Source organism: Bactrocera neohumeralis, chromosome 5 (genome assembly GCF_024586455.1).
Source record: "Bactrocera neohumeralis isolate Rockhampton chromosome 5, APGP_CSIRO_Bneo_wtdbg2-racon-allhic-juicebox.fasta_v2, whole genome shotgun sequence".
Classification (NCBI taxonomy): Eukaryota; Metazoa; Arthropoda; class Insecta; order Diptera; family Tephritidae; genus Bactrocera; species Bactrocera neohumeralis.
Genome location: NC_065922.1, coordinates 6,144,921 through 6,170,878, shown reverse-complemented (window position 1 = coordinate 6,170,878; position 25,958 = coordinate 6,144,921). Strand labels below are relative to the sequence as shown.

The following is a 25,958-nucleotide window of genomic DNA, read 5'->3' as shown; positions in this document are numbered from 1 at the left end:
TTACATAGTTTGCTAAGAGGAAGGAAAACTTTGTAACGGGAGGGGAGGGGGCCGGGCAGCTCGGACAGACTGCAGCGTTCACATTTAATGTTGAACGTTTTAATCAGCAACAACAGTGCCGCAGCAGCAACAATAGAAAATCACGTATAAAGTGATTCTGTAGCGCAAAATGCAAAAAAAACAACAAAAAGAGAAATCTGTATCAGTTGCTTGTTGCAGCAGTGGCATCAAAGCGAAATCACCAATGGCACAAAGGCAAACGGACAGATACGGCGCAACAAGAAGGCCAGGCGATCCAAGCGATTGCGCGCTTGAAGATGCAGCACGCTGTCGTTGTTGCTGTTGTTGGCGCTGCAGCTAAGGCAGCAGTCGCGATCTGCATGTGCGATTGCGCTTCTACGATTCGATTGTAATCTCCGGATACCAACACAACAGGCAACAACAACAAACCAACAATTACACAGACATACACATTAAGTTATGTATGTGTGTATGTGTGTTGGTGTCTTCTTGCGATGTGCAAATTTCTACCTTTACATTTTTATGCGCTGTTCGCTTTTGAGTTATGAGCTCACTCGTCCGCAGCGCCGCGCCGCTGAGTGGCCACCGAAGAGATCATGATACTGTCAACGGATTGCATAAGTCCCAAGTGGTCTGCCTGGTGTACCAGCGGCGAAGAGGTGCGCGTGTTGCATGTGACGAAAGAGGAAGCGTTGCTGGGTTTGCCAGCTGTGGCAACATCAGCAGTAGATAGGTTTCTGCCAGCGCTTAGATCTAATCAAAGGGCTTACCAAGAAACTCAACTGGTCTAGCTAAGAGGTCAGAAATTCCGCGAATGATTAAGGATACTTGAGGAAAATGTTACTTCGCTGGAAATATATTATTTTTTTGCTTCCAAAATCACATCCAGTTAAACTGGAGCTGTTACAAAACAAATTTTAATATTTTGTTAGTACAAATCATCATTATAGCTTTCAAAATAAATTATATTGGCGATCATACGCGCCCCTTTAAAGCTTAGCTTAGCTTGTACTGGCTTATAATGCCAGATGAAGTTTCCATTCGTTCCGAGCTGATGTATTCATCATACAGGAAGTCATCGCTTTTTGCGAACTTTAAGGGTGACTTGGTATCAAGTTTTGACATTTCATCTAGTCCCTCAAACTGACGAAGACCAGTTCTGGATATGACTGGTCAAAATCAGTGAATGTTGCCAGCATCTCTCTCATGCTTACCTCCATGCTATCTTTGTTAGTTATGATCGCCCGTCTAGCGTATGGCATGTCATTAAGCCAGTAACCGTCTCGCAGTCCTTTCGAGAGCGTGTAAGTAAACAATATGCATGTTTTTTTCGGGACTTTAACACATAATAATGGCGATTCATCATGTCCTTAAAGCATTCCATCTCAACTTGATCCGTCTGTCAGACCTTTCGAAAATTTCATTATGTCTGGTTTTTAGCAATTTAAGAGTTCCCGTATTAATTAGATAGACAGAAAAGTCCAACACTAAGCCCTTGCATTAGTTTTCATCTCTTATCTAACAAACTGTACGCACGCACTTGTCGATCAAACAGCATGACTTGAGACACTTGTAGCATGCAACAACTGAAATTTAATGCCGCACTGTTTCTGCACAGATTACAATTAGTTATTCTCCCAACAATTGCTGCTGAGCTCAGAGCTTTGATGATGATGATTGTTGCTGTTACGGTTACTTTAAATTGTGCTTGCAACAAATGCCGGTCGCGGTGCCACTGCGTTGATTGGATGCGCTTTATGCAAGTACAAACAACAAGCAATTTGAGCAAAGCTGTATCAACAACAATAACAAAGCGCTGTAAACAAACAAAATGAGGAAAACAACAAATTTAATATCTGCAGCTTGTTGATCGAGTTTTTTGTTGCAGAGCCACCGCTGCGATTGTTGTTGTTATTTCTTTTTATATTGCTGCTTTCGAAGCTCGAAATTTTGCCGTATTTTTTTTTGTATTTATATAATATATGTATATATATCGTTTTTTTTACTTCGTGCAACGTGGCTGTTGGTGTTGTTTTAGTGTTTTATACTTGTGTTTTCTTTTATTGCCGCTTTTGTTTTCTTTTGCGTCATTTTTGATGATTATTTACATTTCCTTCAGCTTAAGAGACATTGACTGACTTACAGTGTGGACGGACAGCCAGAACGGTACAGCGGTTGACGGACGATGAAATAGATATGTGTGTATTTGCGCCGAACGCGGCACCATAATCAAGCGAACCCAGCAACGGCGTTGGTTCCCCATCAGCGCGGTAATCGACATCGTCGCCTATATTGCGCTCGAGCTGACCATTTGGTCGTTGTCGTCTAGTGTGTGTGTGTGGCTGGTGCTGCTAGGGAGTCCGTTTGCGCAGCCAGTTCGAGGCGACTTCCCCACGGTCGCGCTTCGTATTCGCTGGCACGCTCTTCCCGCCTCTGTGCCTGGCCCATAGCACCGAGCGCACAACGAACCGCCCTACGCTCGTACTCTCTATTTGTCGATGACGTTGACCGGCTACCTGCTGCGCGTATGCGTCGCAGGCTGTCTGACATGGCAGGCTCCCTGCCTGCTCGACTGACTGACTGGCCGCAGTGCTCGTTGTGTGCGCATCATGTTTTGGTTTTTTGTGTGTTTTCTTTTTCTGTTTTTCTGCTTGGGTCGTGTGTATCCATTAATGCCATCAATTGGAACATTACTTAAGTATGGGTTTCTGGCTTTCTGGTCGTCGCGGCTCGATTGCCTCCACAGCTATTTGGTCAACTTGTGTTTACTGAAGTTTCCTCTCGCTATCCGCTTCACCTTCGCGCACATCAGCGCTGCGTTCTTCAACTTCAACGCATCCAGGAACACACATCCGCATGTATATCATGTTCCTTTGGCTGCGACGGCAGCTAGTTGTTATTATTATCAATGTTTTCTTATTCTCATTGGTTGTTGCTTTTATTGTTATTATTATTATTTCTTGGCGCTTTTGTTTTTTCACGTCTACGTTCGTTGATCACGTATGTTTTCTTAGCCGTGCAGCTGAATCTTGCGCTGAAATAACAAATACTTTAAGCGCTCGTCGCCATGTAGCCCAGTTCCAATTGCACGCGGAAGGCAGTGTCGAGCTCGAGAAATCAAACTAATCCAACACTGATTGCCGCTGACTTTGAGTCTTACATCACAGACATGCACAGACACACGCCGTGTGGCAGACAAACGAACGAACGCACTTGAATCTTCAGCGGATTGACGCGCTCAGCTCGTACTCCACATCATCAGCGGCTTTTTTCCATGGTTTCACTCGCGTGCAACATTTCAACGCTTGCTCTGCAACTTGCATTTTGGGAATCAAGTTTTCCGCGGCTCTATGGCTTCGCATATATTCGTGTTATGCTCGCTGTGGTCCCCGCCTCTGCGCCCCTTTCTTTGTTTTCGCAGCTGTAATGATGGCTCCGGTTCTTGTGGCTACAACCTGGTCTGTATGCTGGCTCATACCGTGCGTCGACAGTTGTGCAACATTTTCAATTCAACCTCCAGCAGCCAGTCCATTAGAAGCGGGGCGTGCACAGGCTGCAGCTCAGCGCTATCCTGTGTGTAAGTGAGTAGATAAATAAAGCAGTTTGACGTCGGTAAATTTCTGAAATTAAAGTCGAGTCGAGGTAAATTAGGGAGTAACTGTTGAAAATCTGCCATCAAAGTTTGAGCTATCAACTCAAGTGAGTTGTGTATTTGGTTTAGATGAGGAAAGATGCTAAAAGTAGATGAAGGTTTTGAGTTAGAGATCTTGTCTTTAGTGTTTTTAATTTTATGAAAGAAGTTGTATGTTTCGGTGACATCAGGCTTTTGTGGAAGGCCGGGAAGTGGTCGCTGATGAATACCGTGCAGGGAGACCTGCGACTTCGACAAACACTGACAATGTGACTCGCGTGCGCAAAGTTTTCAACTCAGACCGTCGACTAAGTATACGTTTAATTGCTTAAATGTTAAATTTATCAAAATCTGTGCTTCATGACATTGTGACGGAGCACTTGAACGTGCGCGAGGTGTGCGCGAACTGCGGCGAGCAGAAGTTGCACCACGACAACGCCCCGTCTCACCCGCCATTTCTTGTGCAAGGCTACCCACCCAAGGCCGACATTCCAACGCTTCCGCAGCCGCCCTACAGCCCAGATGTGGCCCCCCGGACTGTTTTTTGTGTCCTTGCCTGAAAAGCCTTTCATCGAGAAAGGCAAGAATTTTGAGATGACAGAGGGGATCCAAGCAGCACGTATCTCGGCTCTCAAGCTATTCCGGATAATGCCTTCTGTGACGACTTAAATGCTGGGAAATCGCGCTGGCAGCGCTGCATCGACGCAACAGGAGCCTATTTTGAAAGTTTTTAGAGAATTCCAACGATTGGTTCAATAATTTTTTTAAATCGACTTAGTCCTATTACTTTCTGGGCAAACCCTGTATGCCAAGAGTTGCTTAAGATATAAAGCGTATAGATATATTTTCGTAATATTCCTCTAACCTAAGAAAGCTAACATTTTGATAGAGAGAATTGAAAGATATTCCAGCGTTTGAAGCGTCAGCAACTCAACATCTTAATTAAATAATTCTCAAGCTTAAACTTAATCAACAGCAGCACAGTCAATAAGACTTCCATAAAAACGAAAACAAAAAATTAAAGCAAACTAAGCAGTGCTAAATAAACATGAAATTCTTACAAAATGTTCAAGCTGTTTATATATACATATTTATATACAGATATCTTGCCTCACAAGCCCTGTATTTGAGTAGCTGCCGTTGTTGCCTCGCCGCTGTGGCATTCATGCAGCCCTGGTCCGCACAAATCCCAAGTGTTGGCTGCGACTGATGAAATGCCAGACATTCTACACACATACCCGATTGCATTTCTACATACGAGCGTTGTAGCTTGCAACGCCGCACTGCTGCTGCTGGTGTGGCAGTATATCAGCTGATGTATGCTTCATAAAGCTTCCGCTGTACAGCTGTGCTGCTCATTAGACTCTGCCAAGGGCCGACTACTCGTTGCTTAATTGTATTGCCGCTGCAGCAACACACACACACACCCAAATTGTTATTATTATTGTTATTGTTTTTGATTTGGTTGCCTCTGAAGCTGCTTTGCGGCTGCTGTGGCAATTGAGTGTGTTGGTGTTGCTGCAACATCTTAATTTTCATTTGCGGTTTTCACTTTGCTTAGCTAATAAATATTTCTCTTTCACGCTGCACTTTTACTGCTCATTCATTTTTCTCCGCTCAAGTAAAAGTTGTTTTGTTTTTGCGTATTCTGCTCTAAGAGCGGTTGACCAAGCTTTTGTTACGGGTGAACGCGGAAGTGAAATGACTCAGTTGTAAACTAGGAATCTCAAGATCACTGTGTTAGTATGTATTTGTACAAGGAAATGTTCTAAGAGATCCCGATTATAAGAATTTCATCAGTATATCCCATTTTCTTAACTGTTCAATTTAGATGCGAGGAATGATATGGATACATCTTAAAAGTGGTGTTGTTGTAACGGGTGTCGAAGAGGGATTGTCGCATAGACTTTAGACTTTAGACTCCCAGAAGGAAAAAGTCTAACGATATGATATCTCAAGATCTTGGTGGTCAATCGACCGGCTCAAAACGTGAAATTATCTGCTCACTGAAGTGCCTTGTTAAAACGAAATGACGCCGAGATCACGATCGTCAATTTCAGGCAAATAGTCGGTTATCATGGCGCGATAACGGTCGCCATTGACAGTTATTTTCTCACCGGCATCATTTTTGCTGAAATATGGACTGATGATTCCACCGGCTTACAAATTGCACCTGTTCTGGATTTTCTGGATGAAATGGCAGCCCTTGAATCTTTTCAGGTTGATCTTCGTCCTACATGCGGCAATTTTGATTGTTTACATACCCTTTGAGCCACAAATGGGCCATAGCGCTAAACAAAATTTGGTTCAAAAACGTTGGTTCTTCTTTGAACTTTTGAACACCCCATAGAGCGAGGCGATGGCGTTTGAGGAGGTCGAGCGGCTGCATATCTTGTACCATCTGTATTTTGGTGGTTTTTGGTTTTCAATTGAAGATGTCAACGTAAAATGTGGCGACGAATCAACTCTCCACGGGTTTCGTGTACAATATGCTATATTTTCTTCAAAGCGCGCTGGCCGTGGTCTATTTGGTGGAATATTATCCAATACTAAATGGTGGGTCTGAATATGGGTGATGGATTATCTCCTGTTTCCTATCCCTCTCGACATATTTTATCCAGAGCTTTTAAAATTCTGAAACACCGAACTGCAATAAAATAATTTTTAAAATTTCTGCCGCATATCTTAAAACTTTTTCCCCCCCTATCACGGCCGAGTGAGTGCCTCATATGTTCAAGCAGCTACTTCTCGAAAGAGACATGCAAATGTATTTTATATAAACTCATACACACACAATCACACATATGCGCCGAAGTGCACTTGTGGATGCCACTTCAACATTTTGGGACAACTTCTAGGGAGCTCTTGGGAGCGCAACGCCGTAGGTGGGGCAGGCAACGCTGTCATATGCAAAGCAGTAGCGAAAACAAAAGCAATATATGCGAGTACATAGGCTGCCGGTGGAGACGAGGCGCACCGGCGTAACGCTCTGCGACGCGGCAGCGCGTAAATTGGGGTTAATATATGCGCGCAACTGTCGCTAGGAACAACAGCAATGTTGACAACCATATTGTTGGCGGATGCCGCAACGTCGCGGCGGTTGAGCGGCATTTTTAAGTTGTTTTGTCGTTATTTATTATTTTTGTGTACATATTAAGTTTTTCCCCTTTGCCTGTGCACAAACACACGCGCATTTAATAATGTTTGTGTGTTGCTTACGGCTGCAGTGCATTTGCTGCAAATAGCAGGGCGCAACAATAGGGTAAAACTTATCTTACGTTAGTTTTGTTGTTGTTTTTTATCTTTTTCGAAATTTTTGTTTTTGCTGCACTTCAATTGTCATCATGTTGTAGGGAGCATAAATGAGGCTGAGTGACATTATTTCCAATGTACATTCTAAAGGGAGAGGAAAGAGTTGAGTGCAGAGATATGAAAGCATGGAATACTTAGAAGTGGCTGCTGCTAAATTGTTGATGAAATGGAGCGCAAATGAAACGCAAATTTATAGCTGCACCGCCACGGGGCCTTGTGGCATGAACTCACCTCGTTGCTGGGTTGCCCAAAAGTACGTTTAAGTGGCCAGCAATCCGCACGCTCATCCGTATGATGTATGTGAGGAGTGGGTGGTGCTCAACCGCTTCGTCGATATGTCACTCTGGTGAGGGCGTTGCGTTTGTTTTTGGGGGTTTTCAGCTCAATGTCGTTGTGTATTTCGTTGTTTTGTTTCTTTTTTGCTCATTTTACATGAGAATTTTTGCCTTGGAACAAATTTACATGTCATTATGAGTCGAACAAATATTTTGGGATATTTGTTGTTGCTATATTTAGAACTGCGTTTCACTTTTAGATGCCATTAAACATACATACATGTCTGTATACGTATTTAAATGTTTGCATGTACATACATATATGCTTTTGGGTTAAGAGTTTAGCATATTCTCATTTATGGTTTTTATACACAAAAATTTGTGTTAAGGATTTTTCAAGTTGACAAATGAAAATAACCCTAGAATAACATGAAAATAAAGTTTCGTGTTCCATTTGTTTTTGTTTTTTGTTTTTTGAACTTAACCTGATTCATTGTACTTATGGAGTTACTTTGGACATATGTACATCGGTGCGGTTCAAACATTTACCACATCTCTCAATACAAGAGATAGAGAGAGAGAGAACTTTCTGTCACTGCAAGATTGAGGAAGTTCCAGGCTCATAGGGTTCCGAAAAAATTGTACTGAACTCAAAGCAGATTCGTGTTGATTGAAGCTGAAAAAATATTTTTGTATTGCATTGTGATATAAGTGTTCTAGAATGAATCCAAACCAGTAAAAATTACTATTTCACGTATCAACTGCAAATATTTGGCTTTTATTCTTAAACCTAGATCATTTTTTACACTTGTTTTCGAAACACCAGTGAGATGTTTTGTCATCGGTTACTAAATTTGAAACAGGTAAAACCAAGAAGAACGTTTACTTCAGCTGCACTGAAGCTATTTGTAGAAAACCCTTCACAAATAAAAAAGCTTTTTATACAATCACTTGATTCGTCTGCTTTCGTACGTGCTTTTCTTCGCCGTATTTGAATAGCTCGGTCGGCAATTCGTCGGCCATCGCCGTTTAGTTGTTCTTCAAACAGCTAGTTGCTATTTGAACCTCATCATAGTCGAACAATGTAACATTTATTCTATCGTCGTTAATTAGAAATCGGTGTCGCCATCTGTTACACTTTCACTGCCGTTCAAGAGGCTGGAGAAGTGTTCCTTACCTAATTTCAGGATGCTCGGGTCATCAGTCACTAGATCACCACTGGAGGTAGTATAAGAGTACGCTCCGGTCTTGAAACCTTTTGTTTGTCGTCGCATTTTTTCGTAGAATTTTCGAGCATTACCCCTGCCGACCAGCTTATCAACGTAGGTTCACTTTGCAAGTCACCTAAATGCTATAGTTATCTGATCTAAACAGTTTCTTCAGAGATTATACCGTTGTTCTAGATAATGATAAACGCCGAATTTCGGGACGATATCTTCTAAAATATAAAAGGTTTTGTTACAAAAATAAATTAGGATCATTCAGGTTCTATGGCAGATACATATATGCTATATTGTTTCAAAAGTGGTTCCGAGAAATTGGTAGTATCTTGAAGAGGAAACGACTTACGTAAAATTTCAGATCGATAACTCAAAAACTGAAGCACTAGTTCGTATATGCATACATAGATAGACTTCTGGGTGTTACAAACTTGGTGACAAACTAAATTATCTCGGAGTATAAAGAGTTTCAGATTTGGGTTATCACTCCATGCTACCTAAAATTTAATATACTACTAACCTTTTTATGTCTTATAGAGCCCTTTCATTTCAAAAACTGGTATTTTCGGATCCAAAAAAAATATATATATAAAAGAAGAAGGAATGTATTTATGTGGGATCGACAGACGGACGTAAAAACGCTTCACACACACATCCTCTTATATTCCCCAAATATAAACACTCATTAATTGGATGCTTGCACTGTGGGAATTCCCTGACATATTTACAATCGTAGAAAGAGACGAAAGTCTTTCAAATAATTTGATTACAACGAGGCGATAAAGACTGTGCACATCAATTACCATATCGCCACTCAGCGCCCGCCACACCCATATGCTCCCTTTCAGCCAAACGACAAAACATACGAAAAGCGCCACAAAACAATCAAAATAATAACAGAGCCTAATAAAGCATTAATACACCCGGCAAGCCATAGGGGGCTGACGACTCGGCCGTAATAAGGCTTGGTGCACACACACTCACATATGTGTATGCCTAAGTAAGTGCGCCTGTGTGTGCGCTGGTGTTTTTGTATGTAACTGCCGCACAAAACACACAAATCGCGTCTAAATTGTTGTCGATGTTGTTATTGATTTTGTAAGCGCTGTTATTGAAAATCAAAAATCCAATTCCATCAGCGCAGCACAACATAAGTCGGCATATATTTACACCGAAAATACATATGGACACGATGTAGAACACTTCCTGCTGAATAAATAGCGGCCCCAACATCGAAGCCGCTCAAAAATAGAAAAAAGAACGCGGCAAGCAAAACAAATCAGAGCCACTGAAAGTGAAAAAGGAAGCAAGACAACGATATAAAAATGAGAATCGACAAAAAATCAATCAACGAAATAAATCAAAATAATATCTGACGGCTGAATAGAGGGGCGTGTGTGCGCCCAAGTAGCCAGCGGTTGGGAGGGTGATTGCATATGCCAAGAGTGTTTACGTGTGTGTGTGGCAGCCGAGGTGGGGGCTACATGACATGTTCTTTTGCAGGGCACGGGGTAGGCGGGCAGCGGCTGCTGGGTGCGCACGTTTAGAATAAAGCCGAAAAATGCGAACTGGCACATTTTTGGGCTGGCGGCTGCTGGTCGGTCGCCACACTGGCGTCGCTGGTGGTTTTTTGCGCGCACAGCATTTTTGTTGCTGAATGCTGGCGACGAAATTCAATTCATGCGGCCGCGCATTGACTGACTAACGACGACCTGCCTGCCTGCCTGCTCGCCGGTCGGCCGACCTGCCTGACTAGCTCGCCTTTTAGGACGAAATTTGATTAAGCCATGAAAAGGGCAGCCAGCCGCAGCTCTAATAACACAAACAACAACAATAACAGCAAGTAGAATAGGAATAGCAAAGTGGCAGCCACAAAAGCGCACTTTATGTGGCAGCTGTTGAATAAACTACAAACATAGAAACGAAGAAAAAAGCTAAAAAGCAGAAGAAGAATGCGAAGAAAGCTAAAACTGGCCGACCGCAACAATACTGGTGGCTGACGTAGCATCGGTCTGTGTATGTGTGTGCATGCCGCCGGGATGTGGCAACATTGTAAGGCGCATTAGAAGTTTCAGCATGAAGTTAATTTGGGCACAGCTCACTTTTTTCTCGTACTCGTGCAGCCGGGGCCACCATTCAGGCATGTGGCAGCAGTTGTCGGCCGACGGCAGCAGGTCTCAAGCTTTTCGCCAACATACGGCGCAGTCGGCAGTTGCGGGGCAGTGTAGGCGGCGCTTTTCAAGTGTGTGGTCGCTGCTCGACGTTCTGTAAAAGGGAGTCAAGTCAAGTCACACCGCCGCCGTCGCCGCCATCTATGTCGTTGGGGATTAGGAAGAAGCAATTTTGTTGCGGTGTCATGTTTTTGTGTTTGTTCCTTTATTTTTGCTTAAACTTTCGATGCTTCACAGGCGATTTGTGCCTGCCACGGCAAGATTTGTAAAGATTTCCAATAATATGCTTTCGTTATTTGCCGCAAAATAAGTAAAATTAAATTTTGGATTGGACAGCAGTTGATAAGCCAGTACAGAGCAGGGGAGATCTTCATTGATTTTTTGTTTTTGTAAGAAAGTTTATTTAAGAAATTTAATATTTTTATTTATTTCTGAAAGTTTTGGTCTATAATTAGATTAAATTAATACAAATATTATTATTATTATTGTTGTTGTTGAAGTTATTACTATTAATATTGTTGTTGTTGTTGCGAAAGGGAGCAGCATATGTTGTTTCTTGAGTGGAGTTGGAAAATATATTTCCCTAAAATTCGAAAGACATCTTCGAAACTTATTTTTTTTCTGATAAAATCCAACAAATTATATTTCTTAAAGTTTTACCTAAAAATCCTTTCCTTTAAGTTACTTTATATGCTCAAATCAATTCGAGAATCCATGAGCTCGTTAATTGCAAAACAAATTGCGATTCGGCGCTTTAGCCACCAGCCGACCGACCGATTTGCTACCGTTTGAGTAGAAAATGTGGGCAATCAGAAAGAGATAAAAGTTTCCCAACAAAAGCGACTGAAAGGCTTTGAATATATGCACTCAAGTGCCACATACTAAGCCACTCACACAGCTTTGTGCACATGCAAATAACACACACACACACACAATACTGCCGCGCAGTGGCAGCCGCTTTGGGCGCACAATGGCAACAAGGACGCTGCTCACTTGGCCGTTGTTCGCCGCTTGGCTTGGCGTGGCAGGGAAGTAACCTGTTCACCATAAATCAATCAATCACACAATTAAGAGAGTTCCTCTGACACATTTAGTGTCCAATTTGAATAGTTGAACGTTGGCCCAAGCACTGACCAACAAAGCCAAACAATCGGCAACAGAACGACTACGGCGGCAAGTGTGTGTGTTGACCATGCAACTGGCGGTGGCAGCTCTACCGCTTATTGTCATTGTGTGCGCATGTGTATGCATGTGTAGTTGGCACAAAAATGGCTAAAACAATGCAACAATTGAGTTGACGAGATGCAAACGAGTAGCGGCAAGCAGCCGACCAAAGAATCCAGTAGCCCAGAAGCCTACCAACCGATCCAAGCCAGCAACGGAAATGTAAGTTTGGCTGACAAAACCTAAAAAAAAGAAGAACAACAGAAAAGTTGATGAAACGACAATAGCGCTGCAATTGCTTTTGTTATTGTTTTTCAACTTTTTGTTGTGCGCTTTGGCTTTTTTAAGGACAAAACGCAATGCGACGAAGCGTTGAACGGCCAATCCATTGTGTCGTCCGCTGATCACTCATTGCTGGCAGATGTGTTCGTGTGTGTGTATTTGTGCTCCAGCGCACACTATAAGGCAGAAACATGTCAGATCTATTATCAGCACTTTGGCGACTTCTCAACCCTTCTTCTATCTTTGTGCAGCCAACTAGCAGCGCTGTGACCATATTGAGTTCGTTCTCAGGCGCCTCACCGCCGTTGCAGGCTTAGTTAACTGAAATCGAATTAAGTGATGATTGTGAGCACAAAGAAGCACAAGTTTTTCAAAATTTCGATGTATACATAAAGTCGCTATTTAAAAGTGCCGCTATTGATTGAGTCTCTGCCATCTCACACCTTTATTGGAAGCCCACTTCGAATCTACTGTACAACTATCATGCTGTGTTCTGAACTTAAAACGTTTCCTGCTGATATTTTTTGTAAACAGCGCACTTTTCTAATTGCTATTACATTATCTTACCAGAACGTCAAAATCCTGAGATAAATCTTCTGAAGTTTACGCAAATCTTCCAGAATGTGGTATAAAGTTATGAAAAACATCCAACTATTTCATGGTAAAACTTGTAAAGGTACCGGGCCCTAGAATATTATTAAAAGACCGGAGCCTTACTGTCAGTTTGCTGAAAACTAATCGAGCAGGTACAATCTTTTAAAAGAGTGTACAGCTGCTGGCGTCAAAATCCCCGCTGTTAGTTTTGCTTTCTCCAGACTGGACAAGGAAGCAAAACAAATGGGTCTGGCAGTGAGCGAGGACAAAAAGAAATATCTCCTGTCATCAAACAAACAGTCGTGGCACTCGCGACCTGGATCTTACGTCACTGTTGACAGTCATAACTTTGAAGTTGTAGATAATTTCGTCTATTTAGGAACCAGTATTAACACCACCAACAATATGAGCCTGGAAATCCAACGCAGGATTGCTCTTGCCAACAGGTGCTACTTCGGACTGAGTTGGCAATTGAAAAGTAAAGTCCTCTCTCGACGAAAAAAAGCCAAACTATATAAGTCACTCATAATTCCCGTCCGCACCATGCAGAGACTTGGACGATGACAACAACTGATGGGTCGACGTTGCGAGTTTTGGAGAGAAAAGTTCTGCGAAAGATTTATGGTCCTTTGCGCGTTGGCCACGGCGAATATCGCATTCGATGGATCGAGGAGCTGTATGAGATATATGACGGCATTGACATAGTGCAGCGAATTAAAAGACAGCGGCTACGCTGGCTAGGTCATGTTGTCCGGATGGACGAAAACACTCCAGCTCTGAAAGTATTCGATGCAGTACCCGCCGGGGGAAGCAGAGGAAGAGGAAGACCTCCACTCCATTGGAAGGACCAAGTGGAGAAGGACCTGGCTTCGCATGAAATATCCATTTGGCGCCAAATAGCGAAAAGAAGAAACGGCTGGCGCGCTGTTGTTAACTCGGCTATAATCGCGTAAGCGGTGTCTATGCCAATAAAGATTTAGAACACTTGCTGAATCATGAATGATCACGTGAGCTTGGCGAGCGCTGATGAACTACCAAGACAGTCACAAGGTAAATCACAAAGAGCTTAGTGACCTATTCGCTCGTTGCGAGATTCGGCTTTCTCTAGTTAAACTAAATGTAACCGGTCTTGCTGCAATCATATCGAACTCCAGTTTTCAAAGTTTTTTGAAAGATGCCGAAATAGAAAATTTTCAAAAAATTAAGACTAAGTGACTGATCTTCGGCAACAGACACAAAATCACTAAGCAGATTTATGATGGATCTATTGAATTTTAGCTTTCCGTAGGACCTACCTTTAGCACATTATTCAATCCATAGAACTTTTTCTGTGTAGTACTCCGATTACAGTCGAAACTTTAATGGAACTGTGACTCGCTTAAAGTGCTAAAGAAGGATATACGATCTAAAAACTAGTTGAAATTATTAAAATTTACTACCGAAATTCGGCGAAGTGCGATTTGACCCCGTTAGACAATTTCATGTTGAACGTGAAGCAGTATCGGCCAATTTTTGCTGGACACACGTCGAACATTGGGTTCTTCGTCTGGACATTTTCAAGCGTGTCTATGGTGGCCATGCGAAAGAAATCTAGTTCCTTAAATAATGGTATCGAATGTACTTTTACAGGAATATAGAATTTCATTCATATCATATCGTTTTATTTAAAAACATTCGTAGCGCTCTTATTGAAAACCCCGTTGCTTTACAGGTTTCTTTTAAATTCTTCTATGAATTCTAGCGGATGTTGATTAAAACACATAAATATTTATTACTATTTTAAGTTTAAGTAAGATCTCAGAAATTTCAATAATATACCAAAATTCATTAAAGCTATTTGTCTCTATCTAACGACTTACTTACCTTCTTGTTTCTCAATATTCTTCTCTTTTTGCAGTACATTCCTGAGAAAGGTGATTGCCTCAAAGACACAAGGTGTTATCAGGTGAGTCAAAATCCTATTACACTTTATTTACGCAAAATATTTTTTAAAAATCTCGCGCTCTTCATCGCAACAAGAGCTTTCAATACAATCATCTTAATTCAAATAAAGGTGTATGAGGAAGTATGTAGAGGAGGCATTGTGTTTGCAGACATGGATTTAAATTTCATATTTGTTGCCAGTGTTGTTACCAGACACGCGTCAGGGATTAATGTCAGTTACATTTTAAAGACAGAAATTACTTTGTAACACATATTAAAATAAGCCTGCCTGATACTCACATGATATATCAACAGTCAGCAGACAGACGCGCTATGAAGAAATTTGTGGCGAAATTTAACTGGACAGAAATTGAGGCAAATGCGTTAAAATGCCACTCAGCGAAGGCCAAAAAAGTTAAAGACACGCTCCGAAGATTGGGTAAATTGGAGAGGAGTTTGTATGCTTGTATGTTTATATGAACACATACAAATTCATTATGTATAAGCATAATATTTGTATATATTATATGTATGTGCGCTTGAATTTACTGCTTTAGCTCATAAGAAAGTTCGCAGCAGGCGCGCAGACTCCACTACACACGGCAATATTAGCGCAACAATCCAATTAATCACGCCAGTGTTGCCAGCTTCAAGACACAAGAGCAAGCTCCACAGCGCCATAATCCCATATGCAGATAGAGGAATATAAACATATGCTTGTATGAGAGTGCGGCTTGCGATGTCCCAACTTACCTTTAAAAATCTTATAATAATGACATTAAGCACATTAAATGACAACTGAAACTGGCTGAAAAGCTGCAAGCCGAAAGCTTAAAAAAGGTGAAGAGACATAAGTAGTTAAAAATACGGAATACGAAAATATTCGCACATGAAAATTAAAATGCCGCACAAAAGAATATGTTGCATGAAAAAGGTGCACAAAAAAATCGCCCAAACAATTCCACGCACTCGAGCGCTGAAATGTGCCGCAAAGTGGCCGCAAAATACTTGTGTTGAAACTTCACTTGCCAAGCCACGACAAGCGCTTTTAAAATGCGGACGCACGCACACACACACACACGCATAAGCATTGAAATGTTTGTGTGGACAATGGATGCGTGTGTCGCAGGACCTTCGTCACTCACAATGTTGTCATGTTAATTAGACTGACAGTTTGTACGGATCAATTACAGGCGCTGTCAGCCGAACGCCGGCCCGGGCGCGTTGGCATCCAGCGCACTTGACGGCACCGCACCGACAGCTGTGGAGCGCGAACGCATCGCATTGTGGTTGGCGTCGAAGGTGCACATACGGGCAGTGCCACAACGGCAACAGCACTGAGCCGTGCTAGTTCCACTCCAGTTCGGTTTTTATAACGCTTAAATTCTTCGACCAAAAATGCCCACAGCTATTCTACATATTTTTTCCAATTTAGCGCTCGAATCACCTGCTACACGCTGAAGCACAACCGCACCAGGTTGCTGGGCTTTCGGTGACCATGACAAATTATGAAATTAAAACGCCAAAAATGTGCGAATTTTAATTCTTTTGTGATTCTTATTTGATAATTTATATTTTTTGCGTTTTGATTGCAACAGTTATGTTACCGAATTTGCCATTTTCAGACTTCGTATTTGCATATTAATGGTTTCGCACCTCAACGTCCATCAACAGCTTTTCAAAGCATATCTTCACTTGTAAAAAACATTTTCTGAGAACTTTAATGAAATGATTAGCCTTTTTTCTCCAATCCAAATTGATAAAAGTTATATAGTTATCTGTAGTAAACATACGTATATAGTCTATTTTGATTGATCTTCCACCATTTGTTAATTGAGGTCGAAAAAAAATTTTGGACTTTGGAATCGAAATTAGCCGCTTTAATTACCGGGCAAATCTTTAGATCACAATTTATTAATTTAGGATTTATAATTAGCTATTGTTTGCTGCAATTACCTTAACCAACACTCATACGTACATACATCTTACGAAAAGTCTTCTTCTTTTTTATTTGTGTAGACACCGCGGTTATAGAAGAATCATGGGCTCAATCATTCTAAGATTCACCGGAAATTAAATTTTTCCGCTTTCCCCATATATAAATGCTGTAGACCTCACGTGCCTTTGGAGTTCATTGTCACTACAAGTATTCACTTTCCATTGTCCAATAGGCATTCATTCAGCGGGGCTCAAATCTTGACGGACACAAGTTGTCAAAGTGGAGGAGGGGAAATTGAAAAAATCCAGGCACTTCCTCCTCAAAGCCTCTGCAAGGCTCAGTATCAAACATATCGGCAGTCTTACCTTTGGCGAACCAGCAACCATAGCCAGTTGATGTAGTTAAAGTTCTAGAACTTCAGAAAACAGATTATGTGTTCCACTTAAAACGCTAACTAGTTTTAGTCAAAGCATTGTAATATCTCTTACAGCATATATATAGGTTTGTATGCATTATCAATAAAAGCAAAAAGTTCTGCCTGCCACTTCTAATTACTATACAGTTTCATTGGCCGCAAATCGAAAGGTTTTTACACTTTCGGTTCTTCCTTATATGTGTATATATGTATACTTGTATATTCTTTTTTCGAGTAGACCTTTTCATTAAAAGCCATGTGACGAATCGAATGTGCCACAAACAACGTGCAACAAACGTTCATCTGCACGACAAATGTGTCTATATTTGAGCACACTTTGGAGACTTTTTGCACACTGCTCACTGCAAAACCAACACCAAGGGACAAAGCTTTGAAAAAGTTGATATTTTTTCGATTTTCATTCACACTTTGCTTTGCGCAGAACTTTGAAAGCAGGTTACGAAAAACGGAAACTCCGGCCTTTCAGGCCCAACACAACTGCAACGGCTGTTTGCATGTCCTTTTCTCTGCTGCAGGATTTTTTCAAACACTCCTATTATGGCGTCCAAGGTTTTAGAAAATCAATGTTTTTGTTTTTGTTTTTAACAGTCAAGTGCGCAATGTTTGCATCAAAGCTTGCCAAACTTTGATAAATGACAGGCGTGCGTGGCAAAAGTGTGAGCGACTGTGTGTTGCAAGCATATAGACGTAGTTCTACACACTCCGATATATTACATTCGTATATATATATTTACATTTATACATACAGCTGTGTTCAAAATAATAGGAGTGCCCCTGAGAAAAATATTTAACCCAAAAAATTTACCATGTCAGACCATGAACGTCAAGCATTTTTCATGAAATACTTCTAACGGTATTCCGCGAGTAAAACACAAAGTATAAACTTCAGCTGTTTACATTATTTCCAATGTTAAGAGTTCAAATCTGTGTCGGTCACTGAATTGCGCTGTTCATAAAAATAGGAGTGTGAGCTACCAAGTGGTATAATACATTTTTATTTAAACAAAATCTGTAAAAAACTTAAAAGTAAGTACAAAAAAATAAAAAACATGGGATTTTTTAAAGGATAAGTAATTTATTTTAATTAATGGGTAGAGGAAAACTTTGCAGCGACAAAAAGCGAGAAATCATTAAAAATCTTAGAAAAAAATGGGAAAACTTATAAAGAAATTAAAGGAATACTCGGGTGCTCTGATCAAATGATGTCAAATTCCCTGTCCTACAAAAATAAAGCCGAAACACGTGGACGAAAACGCAAAACTACTAAGGTAATCGATCGACGCATACTCCAGTCGTCTAAAAAAGATCCCAAAGCGGCGTCTTGAGTAATAAAAAAGCGTCTAGATCTTGATTTTACTGACGTAACAGTTCGTGGACGGTTTTTGGAATATAATTTATTTGCGCGGAGTCCGCGAAAAGTTCCATTGTAGACAAAGAAACATAATTAGAGCACGGCTCCAATTCGCCAGGGAACATGGCAACTGGCAACCGGAGAAATGGAGAAATATTTTGTGGACAGAGGAATGTAAGGTAGTTTTATTTGGTGGCAAAGGGTCTAGGCAGTATATCCGTCGTCCACCAAAAACGGAATATAATCCGCAATACACTCTTAAAACCGTCAAAAATGGTAGTGCATGGTGGGAAAGTTTCTCGTACAACGGCGTGGCACCAATTCATCTGATAAAAGAAACCATGGATCAATACGTGTATGTGGATATATTGAAAAAAGTTATACTGCCATTCACGGAATGGAATATGCCATTAAAGTGGTTGTTTCAGCAAGATAACGACCCGAAACATGCAAGTAAATCTGCAAAGGAATAGCGTCGGGTCAATAAAGTTGAGGTTATGTCGTGGTCTGCTCAGTCGCCTGACCTTAATTCCATGGAAAACTTTTGGGCAGATATTAAAAAAGGTGTTGCTAACTGTAGATTATCAAATACAAGGAAATTATGGAGCGCAGTCCACGAGATATGGCAGCAAATCCCGCTGAAAAGGTGTCGTGATCTGATCCATACCATGTCCGGCAGATGTGCTGCAGTAATAAAAAATTGCGGTTACTCGACTAAATATTAACTAAACTAACTTATATATTAGTCATTAAGTCCAATTTTTTAATTTATTATTAGTTTTATTGAATTTTGTGATGCACTCCTATTATTTTGAACACCGAATTATTGAGGTTTTTATTTAAATAATTCATTTTTTTTCATTTACTGTGTATTACTAAAAATTTAAAAGTGCATACAAAGACTGCATAAAATGAACAATTCGTGGATAAAAAAATAAATTAATAAATTTTTTTTTTTGTTGAAAAACATCACTTTGTATTTTATGTTGTGATGCACTCCTATTATTTTGAACACAACTGTATGTGTACATATGTATACATATATTGTATGTGTGTAAATATATATACATACATGTGAGTGAAAACTTTTGAATGCAACTTTAATTGATTCGTTGTGCGTTTCAAACATGCCGCAAGCAATCTGTTGGCGGCGCAAGGGTACATAGACATAAAATTACATACATATGTACATGCAAATGTATACGTACATATCGATAAAAAGTGTGGGAAAATGTGGCCGTAAATGCTTTAAATTTGGAATTCTTTTCAAACGAGTATCTTCACTATGCGTATGCATGTGAATGCCACACATGTGTGTTGCATGTTCGTTGTGGTATGCTACGAGGTCAGAGATTTGGTTTTTGCGAAGGTCGCCTTTTGATGTGAAAAAATGTTTATTCTGTTTTAATTTGATGCAGAAACCTTTACTCGTGCCAACATGCCACAGTGCGGCTTAAATAAACTGCATTCGATGGAATTGCGATGAAATGAATTTTTGTATGTTCAGACGCAGGGCACACAATTCGTGCCATGTATTTACTTGTACCCCCCATGCCGCATATACACACACACCTTCATGCGTGCGTTGTTGCCACATGCATGTGGCAAGCAGTTATAGTGCCATTTTGTGGGTGATGCAAGTGCATTGCATGCCACAAAAGTTCTTGTGCTCGAAAAGTTGGCAAACACGGGGCCACCGCTGCCACCGCTGCCACCCGGCCGACGCATAAATTGTGCCAAAAAGCCCTGTGCCATCCACTTAGCCGCGGGCCTGAAAGGGCTATTGATATGCATTTTATGGCTTTTTAAAAACATTTTGGTGGCACTTTCGGCAAGTTATTAAATAACGAAGGTTACCGTAGCAGCTATGAGGGCCCCATATGTATGTTGCAACATGCGCGTAGTGTATGCGTATGTGCAACATTGGCGCTTTAGTAAAGGCGGCTGCAATTTAAGGCGCTTGCAGCGGCAGCCATTTAATCCCATTAACACCATTTACGCTATTTGTGCCACTTGCAACAATTCAGTTAAGCCATTTATGCATATACTATGTGTGAGTGCATTGTTGCATGTGCCATTTGCAACGCTGTTGTGTCGTAATTTGCTACTTTGCCCAATAGCACTTTCTCAAAAGCCCCGCGCGCACTCACACACACGCTTTGTTGCCACATGCCACAGATGCGCGTAGCAGCTGTCTTGAACGCTTTGAATTGTGCTTACGCATTCACTTATGCACTTGCCACATGGTTGCCTGGGCTGGCGTACGCGCCATGTTGTGCTGGTGTTTGTGCTACCTACGCAATGTCGCCCGAACGCCTTTGTGTCTGCTCGGCTGTCGCCCAGCTGCTTCACCTTGTAACAGTTTTTTGTTTTTATTTGCTGTTGCACGAATGTGTGTGCGGGGCGCGTTTATTGAATGCCACTGCCTGTGTGTGGCAAAGAAAGCAAAATGTAGCACTTCACTTGCGCAATTGCTGCTGCACCGACACTCTCCTTGCATCCGCCTTGCCTTTGTGACAGTTTCTTCTTGCGATTTTTCTGCACATTAGTTGCAACACCAAGCATTGTGGCAAGGTTTGCACACTCGACGGTTTTCCGTTTTACCTCCGACACTTTTTGCACTGCTTCATGTTGCACGTCGCGACGCATTTACTGCCACACATTCATGGCGGCCTGCTGAACTTGGCTCCAGTTTCGCATTACCGTTAGACGAGTGACGAGTGTGGAACGCATTAGTTAGTCAATGAGCGCTGCCGCTGCACGCGCATGCGCACACGCTTAGGCGCTGCCACTCACTTTTGCTTCGCCTGCCAGGCAAACCGTTAGACAGACTGTCGCACACGTAGCACCCCACCCCATCCGTCTCTAACAAGCCAAGTTAGCGGCAGCTGTGGTGGCAGTGGCGGTAGTAAAAAGCAATTTATGCAACACAGGAAGCGCTTGGAGTGGCACAGCAGCAACTCAAGTTGTTGCAAAAATTTTCCTTCCTCGCTTCTAGGAATTTTTTCACTTTTCTCTTCGCTGGCTGCACGCTGCTTCAGAAATGCATTTCCATGCTGCAAAATTAAAAACAACAAAAAGTCGCACACACACGCGCACGCACTCTATGCCAAATCGAGCTGTGTTGTAGAAGAGAATGAAACAAAGTACGAACGGACAGACAGCTAGGGCATAGACAGCCGTCAGTTCTGCGCGTTACAGAGTCAACCAGCCGCCTGACAGCGCAGCAGTTGCATCATGAATAGATTTAACTTGTGACAAATTGCTTTGCCTCCTGCGTACGCCAAGGCACAGTGCACTTCATTCTGGCTTTATTACGTTTTTCGCTTTGCTTTTTCGCAACTTCGCCTTCTTTTACATGTGGCCCACTGGCCCTTCTGCCACATGGCTGACTTGGCGCTCTGTGTCTTTGGTGCAATGACGTGGCGTCGTTTAGCTTTTCATTTTCATTTAATTGTTGTTGAAGAGGCCAACGGCAACGTCACTAAAAGCCAGCCACACTGCTCCAACCTCGTCTTCAGCCGCCACCTCTCCGGGCCAATGGCCGCAGTGAGTGGTAAGCGAGGTGCATTGTGGCATTGCGGCGACTGGGGAAAATGGAAAATTCTAAAATGAAAAATGCTTAGCGCAGCAATGCACTCTTGGCATCTGTATGTGTGTCTAGGTGCATTCCGCGCTGAGCTTGTGTGCGTATACACTTCTGCGCCACCACTGGGAGGCTGTGTCAAAAAATTAAGTTCAGATTTAATTTAGTGCATTTAAAGTGCGTTCTATTTTTAGAAAATTTATGGAAGACTACAGCTTTTGTAGTGGGACCATAAGGAATTGTAGAGAAAGGGTAATATCTTGGGATAATTTGGTATGAGAAAGTGGATAGTAGTTAGTAACACGTTTAGTAAGAAACGGAAGCATAATTTGGAAAAAGAGTGTGTATTTAAGATGTATACTCGATTTTTCCCTCATCAGCCCAATTTGTACCCTGGACATTTTCAAACAGAAGTAGTTTGGAATGTTTCTTACAACTACATTTTCTTCGATGTTTGGCGCCAAGTGTAGCTAGGTCCTTCTCCATCTGGTCTTTCCATAAATCTTCCGTAGAACCTTTCATTCGGAAGCTCGTAACGTCGACTCATGAGATGTTGTCATCGTTTAAGTATGTAGTCTAGAGAGGACTTTACTTTTCAATTGTCTACTCAGTCCGAAGTAGCACCTGATGGCAAGAGATATTCTGCGTTGGCTTTCGAGACTGACTTAGTTCCCTTATAAAAGAAGAAAATGCTCGTATTTTTGTGGTTAAATTTTAAGAAGCATTTTCTTTAGTAAGGAATTAAAAAAAAGAATGTTTACGATTATTCTTTAATAATCGGTGATTCATTCTGAAAAATTTTAATTCTTTGGTTCATGTAGCCGGGGTTGAACCCTATAAACTTATCCCTAGCTATAAGGACCATTTTTCTTTTAGTTATCTGAGAAACATAGCTCAATAAAAGGTCAATTAAAAAGGCTTCGGCCTACTAGAGTATGCCACACGTTTTTGGCTAAATTTTCTTTTTCTTATTCAATCAAGTTGGCTTCCACTTTTCGAAACAATTTTTGTAGTACGATTTGTTCTTTGCTTCATAATAGGTCTCAGTTTCGGCGATCACTTCATCAGTCCACGAAAATTTCTTCCCAGCTAGTTTTATTTTGAGATCTGAGAACAAAAAATAATATCCGGGGCAATTTTTGGAGAACATACTAGACGCGGAAGCAATTGAAATTGCTATTGTTTCCTAACGAGTAGCGTTGCTAAAATTAGCGGGCCTCAAACTCAAACTTATACTTAAGAGGAGTTAGCCGAAAATACTGAGAAAAAATGAATGACAGCTAATCACGGAGGAGAAGTCATATAAACTAAACAGACCGATTCTAGAGGCTATATATGAAGAGTTGATAGCGGCTCTATCAAGAGCTGACAACAAATGATAAATGAGCCGAACCCGAAAACCAAAGCTCGCAGAAGGCATTGTAGGCCATTCCAAGCAGTTCTTCTAAGAAGTATATGGAAAACTTGATTAAGTGTTAGCATGCTAAGATATATAAGACTTATAATAAAGATTTGGTTTTGATGCTTTCCCCCATCCTCATATCAGCTGGTCGTGAATTTAACACTGGTTGGTTCGTCTAGCGCCCGACTTTATGAATCAGCAACATTTTAATCAAGTAATAATACTAATTAGTCTTCAAAATTATGGTTTTTTCTCAAATGGTACAAATTTTTTAATGTTTATACGTGGGACTTATGCAGGTTAGGTCTCAATACACAAGAACGCTCTAGCGCCTTCTTCGTAATGATAACAACTTTTAAGGGGCACAAAAATATTGTTTTCTTAGTTAGTATAGACAGTAGATGGATAACATTTTCCGGAAAATTGGGATATTTACATATTTTATGAAATAATGCTTCTCTAGAAGTCGCCCGAAGCCAAACCAGGTGAATACGGTGGTTGCGGTACGATATTGATTGAAAATTTGACGAAAACTCACGAAGAATCTATGCAGTATTCAATGGTGCATTGTCGTGGTGCAAAACCGAAGAGTTATCGGCGCGGAATTCCGGTTTCGTTTTACGAATAGTTTCGCGCAAACGACGCGTAACACTCAAACAATATCCCTTGTTGAGAGTTTGGCTGATCTGACGAAGTTTGAAATGCACCAGGCCCTGATAATTGAAGAAAACGTTCAACATAACTTTGGTTTCTGACCTGCTTTGACGTGGTTTTTCAGTTACGGCTCAACTTTGCCACGATATTCGGCTGAATGATCGTCTGTTTCCGGGCTGTAGGTATAAATCCAAGATTCATCCCCAGTAATAGCACATTTCATGACATCCTGGCAGTCGGAAAGCATTGGTTCCCGGATGTTAACGCGATGTTGTTTTTCGAAAAAAAATTGGTGACTTTGGAACTAATTATCAGGTTCAAATGATATTTCAAAATTGTTTTCATTAATCCTTCCGACATTCCAACGATGCCAGAAAGATCTTTGATAGTTAACAGTCGATTCTCATGCACAAACTTTTTTGCTTTATTGGCGTGTTGATCATCAGTTGATGTTGATGGCCGTCCTGGACGTGGTTCGTCGTTATTGTTTTCTCTACCCTCTCTAATAATTTGTACTAATCAAAAACACTTGCTCGCGACAAATAATTATCATCGAAGGCCTTTTCCAACAAGCGTATACTAAAAATTGTTATTTTCATGTAATATTTTGCAGGGGTGTCACTGACTGTCATACCAAACTAGAGAAAAAAATATTGCGACGAATGGGTATTTGCGCAAAATTTTAATTAAAAAGTCTTACTATCTTTTGCTCACAGTAATATTTTAATATCGATTTCATCTTTATTACGCAACTTTTAATAATACATAAATTAATTGAAAGCAAGTTGAGCCAGCACAATCTGTCAAACACATATGTATAAATATTTTACTTAATATACATTTTTCTTGCGTATGAAAAATGCAACTAAGCAACTGAGGTGGATAACAACACACAATGGAGAGATTTTCGATAATCCATTTTAATTAGTTTTCGACACAATGCACAAATATAATCACTTATTAAAAACTACTTCACCTACACATGTGCATATATCCACACGCGCAAACGCAGGTAGCTGAGTGTGCACGATTCTGTTTGCTTTTCATTAATGAACTCGTTTGCTGACCTAATTGAGGTGACAACAAATTCTAATTAAAACCAAAGTGATGACGAAAATTTATTAGGAAAATCTACATATTTTAGAAATTCTGAAAAAGTTTCATTAGTCGTGAGAATATGCAAGCCAATAAGATTTGTGGCAAGCAACAGCGTTGCGCTCGGGTTGTAGTGTGATTGGTTTTAATTTAATTAAAATTCAGATGAAATACTCACAAGCAGAAGTGCTTACACGCACACACACACACGAGGGAGAGTCGAGTGAGTGGATGGAGCAGCGCACATGACAACTTGCTTCGTGGTCTTCCCCGTCTTTGGCTGCTTTTGCCGCTGCCACTTCAAACAAACTAAGTTGACATTGTTGAAATTAAAATCATGCTGAAATTGAATTGAAAATAAGGCGTTGCTGTTGATGAGCGGCAGCGGCGCAAACAAGCTGCTCGGCGATATTAGCGGAGCAAACAATTTGTTTGGCGAGCGCACGGGCAGGGGAGGAACATGCGTCGCAGACTAAACGAAGCCAGACTTGAATAAACATGTGTTCCTATGTGTATGTGTGCATAAGCTGCATCTACACTTGAGTGGCTTGCTGAGCACTGTGGCAGCGACACCTGCAACAATACACGACTGTGTTGCTGGCATCTTCGCTCCTCTGCGCAGGCATTTTCAATTTATTTCTTCTTGTTGCTGTTGTTGTTGTTTGTCTCCTTTAGTCTTCTACACCTGCGCTGATGACGCGCCACTGTCTTGTGCAAATATTAGCTTAACAACACTGCGCCAAGCAGCCTCGTTGCATAATAAACAGCAACAACAAGAAAGCCGATGTTAAATATTAAACAAGAATCTCATGGAAAACAAGCAACAACTGCAGCTGGCAGCAAATTAATAAACGAAATCCTCCCTGGAAATTTGCTGCACAACAATAACAACAAAACCCGCC

At 41.2% G+C, this 25,958-nt stretch overlaps 1 protein-coding gene across 5 annotated transcripts in view; it reads left to right on the top strand.

Moving 5' to 3' along the window:
- LOC126758635 (uncharacterized) overlaps nt 1–25,958 on the top strand; it is a 148,995-nt gene that overhangs the window by 27,619 nt on the left and 95,418 nt on the right. For all 5 annotated transcript variants that reach the window (XM_050472983.1, XM_050472987.1, XM_050472985.1 and 2 more), the window contains exon 3: nt 14,568–14,615. In XM_050472983.1, the coding sequence (XP_050328940.1) occupies nt 14,568–14,615 (48 nt within the window). The remainder of the gene's footprint in view (nt 1–14,567; nt 14,616–25,958) is intronic.